The following is a 13,765-nucleotide window of genomic DNA, read 5'->3' as shown; positions in this document are numbered from 1 at the left end:
AGAAAGAGAAAGAAAGAAAGAAAGAGAAAGAAAAATGAATATATAACTGGTATAAATATTTTTCTATTATATATATATATATACTGTGAAAGATTGAAATTGGAGAACGTCAAGATTCACATGGTGAAATGTTAACATAAACCAAATACGTCGGTTAAAGACCGAATATTTGGGTTTACTCTTATATATTAATATTTCGGATACACATCAAGCGACCATGTGAATCTTGACATTCTCCAATTTTGGTTTTTCACGGTAACTTATATATGTTTCCTGAATCTATTAAGGTATAATATCATTTTAACCAAAAAAAATAAAAGACGATTTTTGTTTTAAAAAAAATTAGAAAAGCTATTAGCATATAATTTGTTTTTTAATTTTCTTTGGGTATTATATGCCTTAAAATAAATATTTCTTTTATATATATATATATATAATTATGTTAATATACTATAGTGCTTAAATATCTCTATAATTTTCTTTAAAAGTTAAGACAAAAATTTATTACGAATTTGAAGAATTTGTTCATTTAGTTATGATTTTTTTTTATAGAATTTCGAGAACAGATAGAGAGAAAACAGTTTAAATAGCGTAGTTTCATCAACTTTGACATAATTCTGTATTCTATAAAGAAGTTTTAGATTGTGGCCTGTGTAAAAAACTAAAGATATAATCATTTGATTCTAAGCATTCCATTTCTGTTCTTTTTTAATTTTGATTAATAAGTATAAAATTAATGCTGACAACAACAGCAAAAATGTTTCAGGTTCATTTATTCCTATACTTTTAGAGTACATGTTTCAGATGAACATGTAATGTTCTGGGCTGATCACTAAAGTCAAACAATGTGGGTACGGTTAGTAATATGGATGGGTGGCTCTGTCCGGAGAAACAAAAGACAAAAAAACCGTGTGCTGTTGACTAAAGAGAGACGATAAAAAGATTGCTCTTTGATAATATTGAATAAGTATGAAAAAGTAGTTCGTAGAGAAGTGACTCGAATCCGTAAAAGAGAGAGTAAAGAGATACAAGAAAATACATTTAAAAAAGAGTTTAAGATAACGTAAATTATTCCCTGAAACATTTTTTTATGTTATATGATCAGTTCAGCTTTGCATATGTATATAAAGAATACAAATTATCTACAGGGTGTCTGAGATTATTATATATATTTATATACATTTTTTTCTTATTTTTGAATGTAAAATATACTCGCAACGTTTGTACGAGAAAACCTCAAACACACACTCTGTATATATTTTATATTGTTTAATTAATACTTAAAAATTCTAAAAAAAAAGTAGAGTAGAATAAGATACATTTATTATATTATTGTTAATTTTCGAAATAATTACATTTTTGTTTAGATTTTCTTTTTTTTTTTTTTCGTATTACAGTTTTTCATGATTTTTTTTGGTGCTGTTATATTGATTGTGAAATTTTATTATTGTTTGCGTTTTTATATTATAATTCATGGGAGATATTGGCTTTAAAGTGCCAACTTATATCATTATACACGTTCTTTTATATGAAAGAATAGCAATTTAATTAATTTACAAGCTACATGATTTTTACGATAAGAATGTAAGAATATATATGTTACACACACATATATTATTAAAATATAATTATTAATTACATACTATATAATAATTACATTCTTATTAGTTGTTAATAATATATTTGAAAGAACGCGTATATATATACATATATTATTCTTTATAATTCGATACGTAATAGTATGACAACAAAAGAAAAAATATCCTTTTCCATCGTTCAGTATTTTTGATTAGATTAGAATTCACAATATGATGTCCTTTCTTCCCTGCGTGTATATGAGCTATATCTAATGTCTAATCTAAATATATCTAACATTGGACACATGACATAGTTCTTTATAAACGAAATATATATTTTTATTTTGTTATATTATAATAATATATAATATAGATTAGTGTGTTGTTTTATGGTAATATTATTTTTGATAATTCGATGAAAGGTGCCAATAAAAAGAAAATAACTTTATACAAATAAATGAAAGACGTATTCTACCCAAAAATCTTTATTTATAAAAATCCTTTCTTATAAATCCGTTTATAAGAATATACAATATATAAACACAAATAATATAGTAATAGGATGGATTCAAATATACCGCGTAAATAATTACTACGTAGTTCGATAATATCTAAGGTTTAATTTTAGAAATATAAAATCAATAAATTATATATAATATTATTTGACGGATATATCAAAATCTTTCAAATTTCAAATCTCAAGTATTTATTTAACGATATTAATTAATATTAATAAATGATAACATTAAATAAGAATGGATTACATAATATCAACAATTTCAAATATGTTCCGACTTAAGGACTACGTAAGTCAGACCAATCAAATTCTCCCATTTTGAAAAACAGAATACCCTCTTAAACACAAACAGAGGTAGAGCTACTATTTTAAAATCTCAAAAGGAATGAAAAGAAGAAGAACAATGAAGAAAGAAAATAAAAGTAATGTATACAAAAAAATCTAATTTAGCTGAATTAACAATATAATTGAGTAATCGAGTGATAAGTTCAAACTTATATTTTTGGCGCCATAATTGTATATAATTTAAATGACGAGCCGTATGACTTTGTTTAGAGTGTAAAAGCGCGCGCGCATTGTATCGTAACTCGGTCGAAAATGTTCTGTCTCTCTATCGCGCTTGCTCGAGTTAGATTTGTCCCTCTTTATCTTTCTCTTTCTCTCTAACTTATTTATTTTCGCGCGCGCGAGTTTGAGAGTTCGAGTTTTCGCAGAGAGGGTAAGCTGGCCGCTCCAATGACGATTAAGTTTGGTGTCAACAAAAAGAGCCAGTCTATTCCGTCAATCGTACGCTATCGGTAATAATCGGCGTCGATTAGCACGTAGGTAAATTTATTTTTTTATTTCGCGCGTATAAATCAAACGATATAATATAATTTTTTCTTTTATTTTTGGGAAAGGGGGAAATGAATTTACTTTTATTTTTTTTTTTTGTGTTTTTGTTTTGCGTTTATATTAATTTCTATCTCTGTCACTTTGTTCTCCCTTTTTTCGCACGCACAAAAGGTTTGATTGCCCGCGTAATTGACGTACTTTTAAACGTATTCGAATTTTTGGGCGTTTTATATTTTTCTATTTTTTCTTTTTTTTTCTTCGAAGAAACGATTTGCAAATTTTATCCGTGCATTTTAAACGTATTAATTCGAATATCTTAGTGTGCCTATTTTGATTCTAATGAAATTCATATATATATATATTCGAATCGATTTAAAAAAAATAAATAGGTAATTGTTATAATAGATTAAGTATACGACAATGACGATGACGACTAAAACAACGTATTTTGTTTCTTTAAATTTATAATTTAACATTTTGTTTATAAAACTTTTACCTGCGTGTGTCCCTTCTTCATGTCACGTCACACACACACACGCGCGCGCGTGCACACACACTATACACACACACACACACGTTCGAAAGGTCACTTCGCAAACGCCTTGCATGTAATTTTTTAAATTGTATCTGTTTTGTTATTCTTTTTCTCTGTTTCTCTCTCACGCTCTCTCTTTCTTTCTTTCTCTTTCTCTCTCTCTCTCTCTCTTTTTCATACACTCTCTTTTTCTTTCTCTCTTTCTCTCTCTCATTTTCATATCATCGGTTTTACGACACCATTTCCTTCTCTCATATTCAGTTTTGGCCTAACTTGCCTGACAATGCCGGATACTTACACACTTACAACGTGAGCGATTACTTGTCTCGCGGATCATCGGTGGGATAATGATTACAGAACAAACTTGGACCATGATGCTGGATAGCGATGTCACTGGCATCAACGAGTAAGTTTAATTTTATTTTAATTTTATTATTATTAGAAAAACTATCTCTAATAATAATAAAATTAAAATATAATTAGCGGTTTATATAGTTCGTATATCTCGCGATATATAAATATGATAATATTATTTTCTTGGTATCTCCCTTAACAGACTGGCTATTTCACCGAGAAAACAGCTATGGATCAAGGCCGTGAAGAAGTTGACTTCCGAAAGATTAGGAAGAGAAGGACTAGCTGCTTGGGAAACTCCTAAACTAGATAACGACCCGGAACTGGGCGATGATACCAACGATGACGCAACCAACGATGAAACTCAAATCTCGACGGATCCTGAAGCTCTTTTAGCTGAAGCTGCTGTACCCGAAGATGAAGCTCAAATTCATCGAGGTAGACGAAGAAAAGAAAAATATTAACAATTTCTTTTATTTAATTATATAATATTTGTTTATAATATTATTTACAAAAAGAAGGGAATCTTTTTATTTTATTTAATATTGTACATTTTATTTTATTTTTTTTCTTTTCCATAACAATTCGCTATAATATATTCATGTAATAATATTACTCAAACGAGAAGAAGAAGAAGAAGAACAACGACTTGCGTGTAGCATGTTAGAATTACTCCAATATATTCCGACGTTCTATATAAAGAGACATAAAAAGATTGATATTTTTAGATGTCTTCAAGAAAGGGGTGCTCTATAAGGGGATATTCTGTCCTTCGTTGACCAACAACTTTCATAGTAAGCAATTGGAGACCTCGTATCTTCATTACTCAAATCGACAACGACAAAAAGCATTAATCATGCTTAATATCGTCGATCTTGGACTAAAGGTGAAAAATAATTATATTTTATTTTTTTTTTTTTTATTTCCGTTATAATACAGGATGATTATGAACGTACGATAGGATGTTTGGTGACTCCTTAACGTACCTACATACAATATCGTATGTTTGTAACATCGTTACATTAGACATAAGAAATTTTATTATTAAAAAATAAACTTGTAGAAAAAAATTATTTTCGAATTATTTGTGTAAAGACCATCGATCAATTTTTAATACAACCTATATATTTTTCTACAGATCGCTTTAGTTTCTATCTGGCTTTGGAGAAGAGAAAAGAATAGCGGTGGTCTCATCGAATCGTTATCATGGGCATCGTGTTGTATAGCTGCTAATCTTATGGTCTGCATTCTAGGATGGTGGAGATGTTTTTCGAACAATTATTTATACTGGGCCTCGATATTTACCTGGTTATTGATCAATTCGCAAGGTTATTCTATTACTATTGAATTTTAAGTTATTTTTCTTTGAACGTATTCGCGCGAACCCCGTTTATATTTATTTATTTATTAAACATCTCTCTCTCTCTCTCTCTCATTCGCTCTCTCTCTCTCTCTCTATCTCTCTCTTTCTCTCTCTATATATATATATATTTTCAGTTCTAACATGTACATCAGAGAGTGGATCTGTAGAGAGTAACTCTATAATATCATCATCCCTGATATCGATTGATTCAATATTTTTGTTCGCCGTGGCAAGTTTTGCTCCAATGACTCGAAGTATCGAGTCAGTTTAGCGAATCGAACGAATGTTCGTTCGACCGTGGAAAGAAGGTATTAAAGCGACCAAACTCTGTATTTTCGCGTCTCTCTTTCTCTCTCCTCTCGATCTCTCTCTCTCTCTTTTTCTTTTTCTCTTTAGCTTCACATCATCGATCGACACTTTTACGTTTTAACTACCTCTTTAACAGAATGTTAAGAAAATGTCTAACTGGAGCATGTCAAGATCCAATTTTCTTCTTTTTATTCTCGTCGCTTATTTTTTTAATTCCCTTGACAGGTTTTATTGGAGCTGGACTGAACTTTTCGTCGCAACAACGCTTGATGTGGTACATCTTATTTGTAGTTTATGCACCTTATGCTATGTTACCTCTTCCTTTGAGATGGTGCGTCCTTGCTGGTTATGGTACAGCCTTTACACACATGGCGATGGCTGGTATTAGCTTATTGCACGATACCACATATGTAAGAGAATATTATAATCATTATTTTCAATATTGATTATCTAATACCACGATATCCCTACGAACTATATAGGTATATATTTAAATCTTCATTTAATGAATATAGTTACAGGATGTAACGTGTATCGTACGTATGCTAACAACCAATGTCCTCCTTTATCTTGCTGTAAATCTCGCAGGAATGTATACGAAATATTTGACGGACAGAGGTCAAAGGCAAGCATTCTTAGAAACTCATCGTTCGATGGAAACCAGACAGCGAACTCAAAATGAAAATAACAGGCAGGAAAAACTTTTACTTTCTGGTGAGAAGACCCATTGATTATTATAAATAATATTTAAAGGAACTGAATATTTTTCGGAGTTTATTACGGAGAGTATTATTGAGATGTGTATGTTAACGCATTGCAGAGGTGGTCAGCTATTATATAGGAAAAGTATTACCGATCTCTTTTTCTACCGATTAGATTCATATAAAGTAAAATCTTTTAAAAATCAAAACTAAAAATATCCTAATAAGGATACAAATAATCTTATTCATTTTAATAATTACATAAATTGCATGAATATGCAAACACGAGCCTAGCTGCAAAACTATTCGTGTGACCGGCATCAATAATGTATTAAATATTATATCTTTTTATGTTACATACATAGAGGGATATAAATAATACATAACGATATAAACATGTATATAGTTTATACATGTAGATGTATGCACATGTACAAAAACACACATGGTAGTTATGAGGCGACCGCGAAGCTCGGTAGTGCGTGTAACTTAATGTTCAGTTGAGCGTTTAAAAGGGTCACTAGACACTTTCGGTCGATTGCTCGACAGATTATCCCAACGTTCGCAAGCATCGTTTTGTTGATATACGTCAATATGTGTTTGATTACTTCATGTTCATCTTTTTACTTCATTGATACAAAAAAGAAAAGGAAGAAAAAAGAAAGCAAAGACAAGAAAAGAATAATAACATAGGATTTGGACCAAATTATACAGAAATCTATCGACAAATAAACAGATTCTTAGATCATTTTTATAATCACCAGTTAAATTATGAGATATCATTGAATAGCTGATTGTCATTATCATCATATTTATTTATTTTCAGTTTTGCCAGATTTTGTAGCGAAAGAAATGATAAGCGATATTGCTCGTGAAACAGCTAGGGGTGGTACAATATCCTTCACGCCCAATCAATTTCATAGAATTTATATTCATCGTTACGAAAACGTTAGCATTCTTTTTGCTGATATCAAAGGATTCACTGGTACGATATTTTTCAAACGGATATATTCATAGAAATTAGTTAGAATTTATAAATAAATAATTATTTTATTTTCTATCTATATATAGCATTAGCTAGTCAATGCAGTGCTCAAGAATTAGTCAAAGTTTTGAACGATCTATTTGCACGTTTCGATAAACTCTCATCGGAGAATCATTGTCTTCGTATAAAACTTCTTGGAGATTGTTATTATTGCGTGTCCGGGTTACCAACAGCTAGAAGCGATCATGCTCATTGTTGCGTCGAAATGGGCTTGTATATGATCAAAGCCATTCGTGATGTTCGATACACGACCAAGGTACTTTTCATGTTCTTTGTTCATTCTATTTTGGTGATTATCATTGTGCGATCATGATTTTCTTTTCAACAGGTAGATCTAAACATGAGAATAGGTATTCATAGTGGTTCGGTATTGTGCGGAGTTTTAGGACTGAGAAAATGGCAGTTTGATGTCTGGTCGTATGACGTAACTTTAGCCAATCATTTGGAAAGTGGTGGTATACCAGGGTAAATAGTACTAATTGAGAAGCTAGTTTTTATACATTTACTTTTTTTCTTCTTAATGTCTTATTGCTTATTTATTAGGAGAGTACACATATCGGTGGACACATTGAAGTGTTTAGACGACGTTTATGAAGTTGAGCCGGGCAATGGCGTAGAGAGGGACAATTATTTGAAGGAGAGGAACGTTGAAACATATTTAATTAAACAAATAGAACCTCAGAAATCGAGGAGAAGATATTCCTCGCGTCCAAAAATTTGGAACGAAGAGGATGGGCATAATAAAGGGAAGAGAAGTTTCAAACTTGGCAATCCATTGTCGAGTAACAGCAATAACCCTAATACTTCACAAGACGAAGACGCTGCGGTTGACTGGACACCTGAAATACCATTTGAAAATGTTTATATCATTTGTTTGTTAACGTTAAACTCATATTTTTCTGTTAATATAATGTCATATTATATTATTGTAGTTGAACAATGCTACGTCTATCAGTAACTTAGAATCAGAATACTTGGAAGATGAGAATGGTGTTGCTAAAAGTAATAAGGCTGCTACTGAAAAAGAAACGGCAAGCAATAAAAGAATGAGGTCAGCCAATATAAATGCTTGGACTTTACGTTACAACGACGAGAGTCTTGAAACTAAGGTTACTTCTCGTTTTATTATTTTCTTTGAATATTTATCTAAACGCGGTAAACTAAAGTAATATTGTTGTATTTGTGTTGCTATTGAAACAGTTTGGGCAATTGCGAGAGGACATGTTCAAATCAAACATGATATGTTGTTTCGTAATTTGGCTCTTCATCGCTATCTGTCAGGCTATCATTTTACCAACGTAAGTCTAGAAACAATCTATAATTAATTGATTAATATAAATAGAAAGATTAAGAAAATATGCTTATATATATGAGCTCATATTTGATCATACAAATTGAATATGTTCATGCTAGTTGCATAATCTTGCTGATCTGCCTACTAACTACAACGGCCATTTTGATGGCATCATCGGTGCTAGTTATGGCCGAAGAGTTCAAAGGGATGCCATTATACCTTCAACATGCTTCTTCTATGTTAGTTCATAATAAACGACATCGTACAATTTTTATATGCGGAATTATCAGCCTGATGGCACTGACATCGATAGTAGGAGTGACAGTGTGCCCTATACAAATTAGACAACATCCGGAAGTATTGGTACTCGAACAACAGCAATTAACAACTGCTACAACGGAACAACCAGGATCGACAATATCCACAACGGTTGGCCTTGACAAATTTATTTTAACGTTTTTAGAAGCAGCGCTTCAAGACGAATCTACCCAAGTGGCTGAAAATCGAACGGTAACTCATGACTCAGACGATATTAAAGTCAAATTAACCAGAGTTTTCAATGGTAGAACAAGCTCGACCCAAGGTCGTAATAGAAAAGAATTCTTCAGGTTTTATAAATATGAGCAACATTATGTTCCTGGACTTCGAAGACATTACCGAAGATTTGCTCGTAAACGTGCCGATGATATGATCTTGAGAAAGATTCTCTCGATCCCCGAAGATCCTAGGCATGGCCAACAATTTCCCTATACAAATGTTCACGAAGATTACATCGACAAGTCCTCCAGCTGCATTCGTTCTGAATATATCGTTTTTACTTGGATTCTATGTCTCATTGCTTTAGCATCGGCTCTTAAATTATATTATTTAGTTAAAACAGCATTAGCTACGGCTATTGTTTTGGTTTATGCTGTATTGATACTCGTCGTCTATAAGGATTTATTTTCCGATGGACCCGATCATAACAAAACGTGAGTTTTTCATTATTTCGTTGAGATGTTTCATTTAAGATAGCCCAAGTATTTAATATTAATTAACCAAATTCTTGTTAACGATTACATAGTTTTTTCTTTTGTTGTATATCAATCAGTACATCAATACCGCTCTCTGCACAAATGTTGGTCTTCCTAGTAGTATTTCTCGTAATGGTAACTTATCATGGACGATTGGTAGAAGTAACATCTCGATTGGATTTCCTTTGGAAACAGCAAGCTGAAAGAGAACTCGGTGATATGATAGAGTCTCGTCATAATAACATGCAATTACTTAAGAATATTTTACCCGACCATGTAGCTCATCATTTTCTAACTCAAGATCGTGCTCCGGAAGTAAATACATTCAATTAATCGCGGTGAATTAGATTATTTATATTCTATTTAAAATATCCTTTATTTTTAGGAACTATATTCTCAATCACGCGACAAAGTTGGAGTTATGTTCGCCAGTGTACCAAACTTTACCGAATTTTATTCTGAAGATGTTAACAAGGGAATGGAATGTATACGTCTGTTGAATGAAATTATTGGTGAGTTTGTAAGGGATAATTCAAGTATAAGGAGTTATATTATAACTAATAATGTTTTTAGCTGATTTTGATGAACTTCTCGATGAAAACCGTTTTCATTGTATTGAAAAAATCAAAACTGTCGGCGCAACTTATATGGCAGCGTCCGGTTTGAATCCGACACAAAATGTAAGAGATTGTTTTTCTTCTCTTCTCTTTTTCTTTTTAAATAAATATATTCTATGTAATTAATTTACAATAACGATAACATATTTTTTTAGGAGAAGAACAAAGACGATATGGAACATTTGTGTAGATTGGTAGATTATGCAGTTGCAATGAGACTTCGTTTAGAGGACGTGAACGTTCACTCCTTCAATAACTTTGATCTGAGAGTTGGTATCAGTTGTGGACCATTGGTAGGAGGAGTTATTGGGGCAAGGAAGCCAGTATTTGATATTTGGGGTAATACGGTTAACGAGGCATCTCGCATGGACTCGACCGGAGTTATGGGAAAGATACAAGTTCCTCAAGAAATTGCGAGGGTAATTAATTCGGCAACAGTATAGATAAATATTAACACTTATTCTTTTTCAAATAATACAAACTTGTATTTTATATATTTGTAAAAAAAAAAGACAAATTTTCTATAGAAAGATAATCATCAAAAATCTTCTGTTAATTTTAGTTTTTGGAATCGAGAGGATATCAAACACAAAAACGTGGATTAATCGAGGTAAAAGGTAAAGGTAATATGGAAACATACTTTGTTCTTGGAAAAGGAACGTTGAATCAAGAGACTACAACCAGGCATAGAAGTACTTGCCGAAGTTTGGCTGCTGTTGTTTACGGTGTAGTGCAAGCTCGTCGTAAGCAAATGAGAGCTTTGAGAAGAACTTAAACAGTCTTACAAATCGTATGTACATATATGTATGCATGTACATAAGGTAAAATTTAGCACGGCTGACCTGTTAAAGATCAAATCGTGCATTATATCTTTTTTGTTTAAACACCTACGAGAAAAGATTTACATTTATACCCCAGATCGTTACGAGTTGTGTTATTTCTTCAATAAACATATCTGTCTCTCCAATGAAAAAGTAATTGTATGTATATATATATATAATTTTTTTAAATTTCATTTGATATTTTTCCTACCCCGGGTGCGTTCAAATTATCATTAAAAATATTTTACGCAATAAATCGTGGAGTTTATTTTTACAATTAATTATTAAAAAAAAAAAGTTTTTATTGGGTGGGTACAATCAATAAAAATTCTTATTTTTTTCTTTTAAATTAAAGGCTAGCGTTGTTTACAATTTCAAATGTACAGATAAACAAATTCTGCATAGATGTATATTACATTGTTATCGTAAACACGAAAATTATAATTATAATAATAATAATAATAATAATAATGATAATGATAATGACGATGACAATGATGATAATGATGACAATAATGGCCGATGAAATGTTAATAGTAATAATAATAATCATGGTTACGATAATAATAATAATCATCAATCCTTAAATAATAACATGATAATAGAAATAAAAATAATATATAATTCATGATAATAATATAATAATGTAATAATCGTAAAGACATTATCAAGGCTAACTACGATAAATGATCTCTCATTATTAAAAGATCATTTGGATTCCACTGTACACTTTTACACAACTTTTCTTTAATAATAATCTACTTACAGAGCTTTAGTGTATCAATAATTAATATTACAATTTAAAAACTAATTATATATAGAAGAGAACGTCACGACACTTAGGAGGGACCTCGCAATATTATTTGACTACTCGAGATATCGACATTGTTTCTTTTATTACTATTTTTTATTAATCATTATATTAATTATAAAAACTGCTAATATATATTAGTTATTTTTTACACAATCTTCAAAGGAAAAAAAGAAACAATGAACGATATCTCGAAGGGTCAAATTTATCTTTCTTCGAAGTTTCGTGTGTGTGCGTGCGCGTGTATGTGTGTGTGTGTAAATGTGTTTTTGTTTAATATATAAAGGCACTGTACACGTAAAAATACAATTTAGAAGGGCGCTGCTAAAAGCGGTTGGATGTTACCACTCTTTCTTTTCACCTTTCATCTTTTATTTTCTTTACCTATAACTTTTAAACAGTAAAACACGTGCCTGTTTAAAAATATCAATCCATTTTCTCTTAATTTTTTTTAAAATGCTACATGCTTATTAATTAGGGAGCAGTTTCCTTTATTTCTAACTGCATTGGTCAAAACTATGTATTTTATGTACTTATATATATATATACTTCTTTTTTAAATTTATTTATGTTTATTATAATTATTTTCTCTTTCTTTTTTTTTTTCACTCTTCCTCTTCCTCTTTCTATTCTTAAGTTTAGGTTTATAGATTGACTACTACTGTTTGGGTGCACAGAATTCACGGTAACTATGTATAAAGATTAAGAGGAAACACATGGTAGTGGTTTTCAATGCTAATCAGAAGTTAAGAAAACGCTCCTGCTCTTAGGTGGGAATATTTCTCTCTCTCTCTCTCTCTCTCTCTCTCTCTCTCTCTCTCTCTATCACAATTTGGCAGTGAATTGTTCTCTCATACAGTTTAAAACGTAGTTCTCACACAATTCGCAATTGTTTTTTTCTTTTTTTCGCACATATATTCACTTACATGTATATGGTTCTGCGTGTTTATTTTTTTCTTTTCCGCCTATTTTTCTTTATCTTTGTTTGTATTACACAGAGATGAATTAGAAAATATCGTTTTTTACGTTTTATATTTTTTTGCTCGTTGACAAAAAATAAATTTTTATATGCAAGTCGGTTTTCACATTGTTACTTAAGTTGGTGTAAAACTTAAACTTTTGTACATGGTTTAGCGAAAATATTTTCTTTTTCTTTTTTTTTTTTTGTTCGTTTGTATGTCTATTCACTCTTTTTCATATTATCCTTCTTATTTTCTTTTGTAATTTTTTTATTTTTATTTATTTGTTTTTTTTTTTCATTACTATCTAATCTTTTTATACGTACAATGGAATTCAAAGCTCTATAGAATATCTTGTAAGATCATTTAGTAAAAAAGTTTCATTTTCTTTTTATTTTCATTTGTTAAACATTTGGAAATCTTTTGTAACCATATATGTATTCGTGATTATTATTATTGTTTTTAATGGGAAGCTTTACAAAACCAATGAGATATTCTCTTAGGATATTTTGTTGATATCAAAATACAAGTCTTTTAGATGATCTGTACACAGTGAGATGACGATGACCATCATTGTAGTCGTGCAAGGTATATAGTTTTTTAATTATTCGTGAGGTGTATAAACAGTAATCCCACCATTTACGCGGAATTCAGGGATTTCCCAGTGTTATTTATTTCTTAATCGTGTGTTAACTTATTTTTCTACCTCAGTAAGAGCTAAATACATATTTAAGAATGTGGAACGGATTCTTATTTAAAACAACTTTTTGTGGTTCCTTTTACGCGCTGTTTTCGTAAAACCAATTACCCACGTAAATTGAGGAATTATTGTGTATATATATATATATGTACCTACGACTTTTTTCTTTTCAAATATTTCATTGGAAAATTACTATATACAATACGTGTATTTTATAATTATTTAAAAAATGTAATCCGAGTAGTATCAAATTTTAATCATTGTATATTTCTATTCGAGTCAATGAGTTATTCTCTTGTATTCATTACTAAATTT

General features: G+C 30.7%; 1 protein-coding gene across 4 annotated transcripts; it reads left to right on the top strand.

The window, feature by feature from the left end:
- The first annotated feature begins 2,729 nt into the window (after positions 1-2,729).
- Positions 2,730-11,137, top strand: LOC106787929 (adenylate cyclase type 8-like). Of its 4 annotated transcripts, none has more exons than XM_014750710.1 (19): positions 2,730-2,915; positions 3,821-3,869; positions 4,020-4,255; positions 4,546-4,703; positions 4,956-5,145; positions 5,715-5,899; positions 6,005-6,203; positions 7,017-7,175; positions 7,262-7,491; positions 7,564-7,700; positions 7,779-8,094; positions 8,168-8,344; positions 8,436-8,533; positions 8,649-9,500; positions 9,620-9,857; positions 9,928-10,054; positions 10,116-10,222; positions 10,315-10,578; positions 10,722-11,137. In XM_014750710.1, the coding sequence occupies exons 2-19, from the start codon at positions 3,835-3,837 to the stop codon at positions 10,932-10,934; spliced, it is 3,921 nt and encodes a 1,306-aa protein (XP_014606196.1). In that variant the 5' UTR covers positions 2,730-2,915; positions 3,821-3,834; the 3' UTR covers positions 10,935-11,137. The 4 variants fall into 4 exon arrangements, with proteins under 4 accessions (XP_014606196.1, XP_014606193.1, XP_014606197.1 ...); XM_014750707.1 differs by having other exon boundaries at positions 3,725-3,869; XM_014750711.1 differs by having other exon boundaries at positions 2,730-2,919.
- The last annotated feature ends 2,628 nt before the right edge of the window (positions 11,138-13,765 follow it).

The sequence above is a fragment of the Polistes canadensis genome, unplaced genomic scaffold (assembly GCF_001313835.1).
Source record: "Polistes canadensis isolate GaletaPanama2010 unplaced genomic scaffold, ASM131383v1 scaffold_120, whole genome shotgun sequence".
NCBI classification, from domain to species: Eukaryota; Metazoa; Arthropoda; class Insecta; order Hymenoptera; family Vespidae; genus Polistes; species Polistes canadensis.
This window is presented reverse-complemented; position numbering and strand designations above follow the sequence as displayed.

Bases quoted from the DNA above. Each gene is read 5' to 3' on its own strand.
- LOC106787929 (XM_014750707.1), top strand. From the start codon at position 3,811: ATGATTACAGAACAAACTTGGACCATGATGCTGGATAGCGATGTCACT. The intron at 6,204-7,016 runs GTGAGAAGACCC...ATTTATTTTCAG, and splicing joins GGAAAAACTTTTACTTTCTG to TTTTGCCAGATTTTGTAGCG. The intron at 9,858-9,927 runs GTAAATACATTC...CTTTATTTTTAG, and splicing joins CTCAAGATCGTGCTCCGGAA to GAACTATATTCTCAATCACG.